At 34.3% G+C, this 8,472-nt stretch overlaps 1 protein-coding gene across 1 annotated transcript in view; it reads left to right on the top strand.

The window, feature by feature from the left end:
• Window positions 1-7,598: 7,598 nt before the first annotated feature.
• GPC5 (glypican 5) overlaps window positions 7,599-8,472 on the top strand; it is a 1,048,823-nt gene continuing 1,047,949 nt past the window's right edge. The window contains exon 1 of the mRNA XM_019668718.1: window positions 7,599-8,299. Within this exon, the coding sequence (XP_019524263.1) occupies window positions 7,676-8,299 (624 nt within the window). The 5' untranslated portion in view covers window positions 7,599-7,675. The remainder of the gene's footprint in view (window positions 8,300-8,472) is intronic.

Here is an 8,472-nt window from a genome sequence, read left to right as displayed (position 1 = left end):
CCTGAATCTCTGCACTCTTCCCTATCTACTCTGCTTAAGTTATTTCATCCAGTACCGTGACTTTTCTCTCCATGCCAATCACTCTCAGATCTCTATCACCAGCCTCATCTTTTCCTCTGAGACCCATGTATTTTATCTGTAAACTGATAAACTTGCTTTGAATTTCTAAATGCTACTTCAATATCAACATGTCCAAAATTGAACTTTTAATTTCCAACTCTCACCACACGCGAACATGGTACCTCTCAAGTCTTGCCTACCTGACTTAAAGCACCACTGCTGAGGCACAGGCTTCAGAGTTATCCTTCCGTTGTCCGTTTTCCTTACACCCTCCTCCATACAACAGCCAGTTCTTTTGGCTATTATTCAATGCATATGGCCAATGTGGTCACTTTTTGTAGCTTATCCCACCACCACTGCAATTCAGCCCACCACTGTCACCATAGCCTATGAACTGGACTCCCTGTTTTCACTCTCCTGCCCTAGCATTCCATTCTCCACGCAGAAGCCACTGTGATATTTTAATATGCAAACCAGATCACGCTTTTCCATGTTTAAAATTCTCCAGTAGCTTCCCATTACACATGTAAAACTTGAACCCCTTGCCGTGGTCTATGAGACTGGTGTGATCTGCCTCTGCCTGCTTCTCTGCCCTTTCTCTCTTCTCACTCACTGGTCTCCAATCACATTGACATTTCTCTGGGTTTTAAGTCAACGAGCTTCTTCACACCCTTACAACATTGCATTCCAGTTCCTTTGAACCTGCTCACCATTCCCCATCTTGTCATGTTTTGCGGTTTTTCACCATTGAGGTCTCTACTTAACTATTGTCCCCTCAGAGAAGGTTTTCCTACTCACCCTATCTCACATGGTCATCTATAGAAAGTCAGTGTACCCAAACCAGTTTGCTAAAATCAATTTTTTAAAATTGGCCAAATAACCAACCATTATGTATAATTTGGATATGTGTGGTAAATTCAGAAAGTTTGCCATTGGGAATAGATTAAACAGGGAATTTATTTTTAATTAATTGTTTCTTAATGAATTGATTATGGATAAATTGACCTAGAGCCATCCAAAACAGTGCCCTATGACTTTCTATCCTTTACTCTCTTTCTTTTTTCTATACTGCTTGGTTAACAGAATGATAAATCATATTTATTTAGTTGCTAACTTTAGTACTTTCTCTCCTACCCTTTAGATTCTAAGCCCAATGAGGGACAGAAACTTGTATGACTTGTTCAGTTTTGGTTTTAAGGTCTATAACAGCTGCTCAAAAATATTGGTTTGGATGGGTGAATGAAGTCATGAATGTCAAAAGAAACTAGATTTGAGTACATTGAAGAGGGGATGGGCATTGTATCAATATAAGCTAAAAAGAAAGCACATCTCATTTCTTGAGATGTCAAAAAAAGAAAATGAGCACAGAGATGATGTGAGGCAAAATGACATTAAATTTTTTGTTTATTTAAGTAGAGAAGAGACCAATGTATTTGAGTATGAAATTAACCAAGAAAACAAAACCAAGAACCACCAATAAAGGATGTGAAGTTTTTAGTTCTGTATAAAAATAGATTATATAAGTTAGTGAGTAAAAAACTGTCCTGTGTGACTGTTTAGTATTTCTAGGTTGTGTTTCTTGGTTTATTTTGAAGATGATTAGAAGACTTGATTTTAAATCTTCACCCCACAATAATTCATGAAACAATCCACAGTGAATTGTTTGGCAATGATTTTATCAGTTACTTAAGCACTTAATTGAGTTTAAATTCTTGCTAAAATCATAAACTGATTTTTAGAACATAAATGGTTACAAAATGATATTATAAATAAATATGAAGCACTATGATAGCCAAATTAATGGGGAGGGCAATGAGGGAGGAGAAAAGTTGAGAAAGCATTTTTCCATGCAATGCTTGTCCTAGGAGACCAGATTAACTATCAGTATGTTAATTATTGGTGGTACAGATTAATATCCCACTCACTACTTATTTGTATAGATGACTGATTTCTGAAGAATGATATTATAAATCATACTGCATAACATTTAAAAAATATGTCATTAAATTAATATTCCAGAAAACATTTATTACACATTTTACTTTATGAAAAATTGAGGAAATATGCAAATATCATAGTGATAAATTCAGTATGAACACTTCCAGACTAGGGAAATAGGTAACTGTTGCTTTTATTTAAATATGCATATCTTCAGAGTGGCTATATGGTCTTCTGATAATTAAAGGAATTATTCAATGTGACCCTATTAAAATTATTGGAAGCCATTTTTGTTTAAATTAAAGCAAAATAATTACAACTCATTGTAATGTATATGTGATAAATACTGCTTGAGAAATTACTCTTAAAATGATCTAACTATTTAGTCATCTATCTATAATTCAATTCAGAGGATACATAGTCTCAAGCACAAACTAGCTCTAAAGTAGTACAGTAGTAATGAATTATCTGTTGTAGTAACACAATCTGTGACTTGAGAATGGTAATGCATAAAAATGTAAATTTACTCTGAACATTTCTCTTCAACCCAGACACATTGGATAATCATCTGATTAACCATGGTTGATATAATTTAATCTTTCTTTATCTATTTCATTGCTTTGTTTGAGGATATCTGCGGTCTTAAATTGTAGACATTTCAAATTTTGCATCTTAAAATGTTCATATATCAAAAAATTAAAAATATGAAAAGGCTCATACAATGTCTGTTCATGTCATGCTGGTTAGGTTATCATAACTGTTTTCATGATCATTATGTTTTGAAATCAACTTTGTCTTTAAAGCAATAAAAGCCCTATAAATATTAAGTTTCTGCTATTGCAAAAAGATACCTGCATATTAATCTTCACTGATTTTGCAGTTCGTCAAATTTAATTTTAAATCGATATCATCTGATTTTATCTCCACCAGTTTTATTTAAGTTTAAATTATTGATTTAATTTTCAATAATTACTTATATGTCTAATAAAATCTCTTTGAAGGGAATGTGGGCTAGAAAATATTGATGTAAAATTTCTAGTTGTGTGTTTTATTATTAAAATTTCACAGAATGTTAATGTTGAAAATTGAAGTGGAGGAGATAAACTTCATGCATTCCAATTTCACTTTTTACTTTATGAGATAATACATAAATTAATTTTCTCATAAAGCTGGGAGAAGTTATGTTTTTATTCAATCAGCAATTAGATTGCAGTTTTTATTCAATCTAACACTCTTAGGTATTAAAAGAAAAGTTGGAAGTTTTCTGCCTTGATAGACTTGATCTTGCATTACTGAAAAGAAGAGCTTATTTGAAATTCTCAATGAAGCACAACAAAAAGATATATATTTTTGTAGTCTAGTCCTGAAATATCTTAAGAAAGCCTAGAAAATGTTTATTTTCAAGACATGTTATGATTTTTAGCACATGAATGGAAAGCTATTACTTATATAGCTTGGAAAAGGGCATATTTTATTTATTAGAACTTTGTAATGAAAGGAACTGTATGCATATAGTGTCTCTTTAGTAGCTAAGTAGATGTGATGAATTATTCAGCACCTAACTACCTTGGCTTTATAAACTTTGATTTTATATGTGGATTATTCTTTTGCATAGCAGCTAAATATTTTGTTTATTTGACAAGCTTAAAGTTGTGTTAAAATCAAAATGTAAATTTCATTAAAATGGAAGCATTCAACTCTGTGGTAAATATAGTAGGAGAACAAAGCGATAGTTTTGCAAATTCAGAGTTAATATAACAATATTAGTAAATTCAACTTCTTCTTTTACCAACTTTTATAAAGTTATTAACAATATAATCCATTGGCTTGGCTTCTAGGTTCTTCAGTTTCTGACATGTTTATGGAATAAAGTTTTATAAATCTTTAGGACCAAAAATTCACAAAAATATGTTTATTCCTACACATTAAAAAATCAAATGTAAATAGAACAAGTGTTTACAGATTTTCTCATTGATTGGATTTAAGGAATGTTCATAATTACAAATACATATTTAAAAATATATGCCTTACATAGGTAATTCAGTTCACTGGAATGTGTAAATATTAGATTTAATACAGATTCAAAGGAAAAAAAGACTTATATTGTGATGAGTTAATAGAATAATCAGAATGTTGATATTTGAGAACATAGACTCATTCAAAGTGTAGTAAAATCAATACATAATTATGAAAACTAAAATTTTAATAAATACAATATTAGGAAAATTCTAAAAATTTACTGTAAGGCAGTTCCTAAAAATTTTATCAGCGTTTTAGTTATTTTGTTTAAAAAATAATACTAAAGCAGAGAAAAACTAGTCTGAAATAAAATCAAAATTGTAGACATTTTCAGAAATTTATGTTTTAATTAAAAACTCAAACAGTAATCAAATTAGTTTGTGGCCAGTAGTGCAGAGCAGCCTCACAAAAGAAACAGTGACATTTGGAAATGCTGTGCTCGTATCTGTTTTGAATGGATGCTCCTGAATATTAAATACATTCTCTTGAATATTGCTTTTACAAAATAGATTAATTTGCAAACCTATTAGATATAGCAACTGAAAAGATAAATTGCATATACTCTTGAATAAGTTATAAATTAATGGGACTGGAATTTATAAAGAAACATTTTATGTTTTAGTTTTTAAAAGTTGTGTGTTTAGGAATCATTTAGAGTTGACAAAAGTCAGATGTAAGGCTTGTCTTGCCTGGGATAGCATTCAACTTTTTTTTTTAATTAAAGTTTATTGGGGTGACAAATGTTTGCAAAGTTACATGGGTTTCAGGTGTACAATTCTGTAATACATCATCTATATATCACATTGTGTGTTCACCACGCAGTTAGTTCTCCTTCCATCACCATATGTTTGATCCCTTTTACCCTCATCTACCACCCCTCTCCCCACTTACCCTCTGGTAATCATTAAACTATAATATGTTCTTCGATAGATGATTGGATAAAGAAGATGTGGTATATATATGCAATGGAATACTACTCTGCCATAATAAAAGATGAAATAGTGCCTTTTGCGACAACATGGATGGATCTTGAGATTATTATGCTAAGCAAAATAAGTCAGACAGAAAACGTTGAGAACCGTATGATTTCACTGATGTGTGGGATATAAAACTGAAAGCATTCAACTTTTATTGCACTGAAAAGCTTGGCAGGTATCCGTCACACACATCTATAGCATACACCTTAGAAATCCTGGTGAGAAGGATGTACGAGTGCCTGTGATGTATGGATACCTTTGAACCTGTCCTTACTTTATCTGGTAAATAAAATCATTTGTAACTTACTTCACAGTTCATAGCCACACATAAGTTGCTGAGAAAAATGAGTGTATGTTATTGATAACAAATATAAGCTTAGCAGTTTCTTTTTATTTCCAACCACAAAGGTGGAATTTGCTTTTCACGCTCACTCTTGGGGATCCGAGAAGGCAGAGAACATGCAGTCTAGTGGTGGAATGCTTGTCCAACTACTTTATAAAAGCAGAGAGAACATTTTATAGATATCTACAATGGCAATGTTTCAAACATGGACCAAGTCAAAAGAATCACTTTCTTTCGTCTGCTTGTTAAATACAGATTTCTGGACAAAGAGAGGCCTACTGAGTTAGCATCCACAGTGCAGAGACCTGGTAGCTGGTATTTTCCCCACTCCGCCCAGACGATTGGGCCAGGTGGGCAAACCTGATATTCATGCTTTCTCACTTGGCAGAGCAGCTAATCTCAGTTGAAGCCTTCAGTTACCATCCTGTTTTCATTCTTTCATATTTTCATTGAGATGTTACAATATGTAGTTTATACTCGAGTGGGCATTGAAAATGCATAGGTAGTAATGCACGAGTCCTGCCTAGTTAGCAATATAGAGTTTGTAGTACTAGGTTGCAAAAGAGTTGAAACAGCCTTTAAAAGCTATTGCCTTTGATTGCAAGGTAGATGTACTCTCTTAATTCTGGCTGCTATGGCAGAGTACCATTGACTGGGTGGTTTATAAATAACAGAAATTTATTTTGCACAGTTCTGGAAGCTGGGAAATCCAAGATCAAGGTGCCAATAGATTCATTATCTGATAACAGCTCACATTTCGGTTTACAGACAGCCACCTTTTCTGTGTCCTCACCTTGCAGAAGGGGCAAGGTAGCTCTCTGGGGCCCTTTTTATAAAGGTATGAATCCCATTCTTGAGGGCTCCACCCTTATCACCAGATCACTTTCCAACAGCCACACTCCCAAATACCATCACATTGGAGATTAGGTTTCAAAAAATGAATTTTAAGAGGAGCACAAAACATACATTCTAGCACGCACCTTGATATATCATACTAAGGCCTTGAACTTAACATGAATCAGTCTCAGAACAGAATCAGAATACAGATATTGTATTTTATCTGTCTATGCTTTTCATGAAAGTGTTTTGTTTGTTTTTTTGTGCGTTTGTTTCAGGATGCTATGGCATATTCGCGACACAGTTCCACTTCATTAGTAGCTCTCCCTGCATGTCTGCTTTTTATTATTTTATTTTGTTTTACTGATGTTTCATTTCTTTTTTATCATATATTCAATGGTTTGATTACTGAATTATTGTACGGTCTTTTACAACCTAATTAAAAGTAACCATGAGATTGGGGTTATGGCAGATAATTTTACTGGTGTACTTTATAATTAATGATATATTGATATAGTCTAGTGTCATATTTAGGCTAATTATAAAATGTAATTACTAGTGTAGCCAAGATGGTTGACTGCTGCCTAAAGCTATCATTTTGAAATGCAGCTTTGACTTGCTGATTACTCCAACCTCCCTTAATTTGTAGATACATTATTATCTGTTCTTTCTGTGGAGAAATTGATTTGGAAGCATCAGTTTCTTAAGTCAGAAAGTAAAATGTGCCACAGTAATGTCTTTGAAGATAAGATGATAAAAACAACACAAGATAGTTGAGAAGGTGGTCACACAATTACTTATTTTCATTAATAACGTTCATGACTTTCCCACTGTGTAAACAAGATTTTGCAATTTAGGCGTAGTTTAATCATAAAATGCTTTACTTTATTTTTTAATTGGAGCCTGCTAGGAAGTCTGAGGATTGTCAGGCTTCCCTTCTCTTTGCAGTAACTAGTGCATTATCTACTAGTTTTAATGAATATTTAAAAAAAAAGAAAAAAAAAGAAAAAAAAAGACAGTAGGTGTTGAATCAAATATTTAATATCACTGTCTTTTATAAATAATGAACTCATGATCAGCAATTATTTTCTTAGTGACACTTTTTTTTTCTACCATTAGTGGGTTATAAATGACTTTGGAATAAAATAAGAAACTACCATACATGTAAATTCTTTTTGATATCTATACTTTTTAAAGGTGTTTGATTCTAGGAAATAGGTCTCTGTAAAGCAAGTGTTCTGTGTGTAATGCACACTTTTGACCAGCTATTATCCTTGGAAGCTAAGTTGGGTTTAGGAGGCTGAGCAGTCTCATTTAGATCCTTAGTTTTGATACATTACATTCATTTACTGTATCTGGAGCAGATGGATGAACAGTTATGACATGAATATTAAGCCCTTTCATCCTTTATACTTCTGCTTTTGTTACAGAAACCCTTGAAACCCTCATCAGGCAAGCAGAAAATTATACCAGCATCCTTTTTTGCAACACCTACAGGAACATGGCCTTGGAGGCTGCTGCTTCAGTTCAAGAGTTCTTCACTGACGTAGGGCTCTATTTATTTGGTGCGGATGTCAACCCTGAAGAATTTGTGAACAGATTCTTTGACAGTCTTTTCCCTCTAGTCTACGATCATCTCATCAACCCTGGCATGGCCGACAGTTCCCTGGAATACTCGGAATGCATCCGGGTGGCTCGGCGGGACATTAGTCCATTTGGTAACATCCCCAAAAGAGTAATGGGGCAGATGGGGCGGTCGCTGCTGCCCAGCCGCACATTTCTGCAGGCACTGAATCTGGGCATTGAAGTCATCAATACCACAGACCATCTGCACTTCTCCAAAGAATGCAGCAGAGCCCTCCTGCGGATGCGGTACTGCCCGCACTGCCAGGGCCTGACACTCAGCAAGCCTTGTATGGGCTACTGCCTCAACGTCATGAGAGGCTGCTTGGCACACATGGCAGAGCTTAACCCACACTGGCATGCATACATTCGGTCATTGGAAGAGCTGTCGGATGCCATGCACGGGACGTATGATCTTGAACACGTGCTCCTGAACTTCCACCTGCTTGTTAATGATGCTGTGATGCAGGCTCACCTTGATGGACCAAAATTATTGGAACAGGTAAGTAGTGACTGTACATTTCCTCTCTGACTTTTTAGAGGATTAGCCATATACAGAATTGGTTGACTATAAACACATGATTATGTACTTTACAATTATGGCAGTTGAACAGGTTGATATTTGAGGAAATAGTAGCATAATGCATGGATTGTTGTATTTGATACAAGGTATAT

The sequence above is a fragment of the Hipposideros armiger genome, unplaced genomic scaffold (genome assembly GCF_001890085.2).
Source record: "Hipposideros armiger isolate ML-2016 unplaced genomic scaffold, ASM189008v1 scaffold_534, whole genome shotgun sequence".
In the NCBI taxonomy this organism is placed as follows: Eukaryota; Metazoa; Chordata; class Mammalia; order Chiroptera; family Hipposideridae; genus Hipposideros; species Hipposideros armiger.
This window is presented reverse-complemented; position numbering and strand designations above follow the sequence as displayed.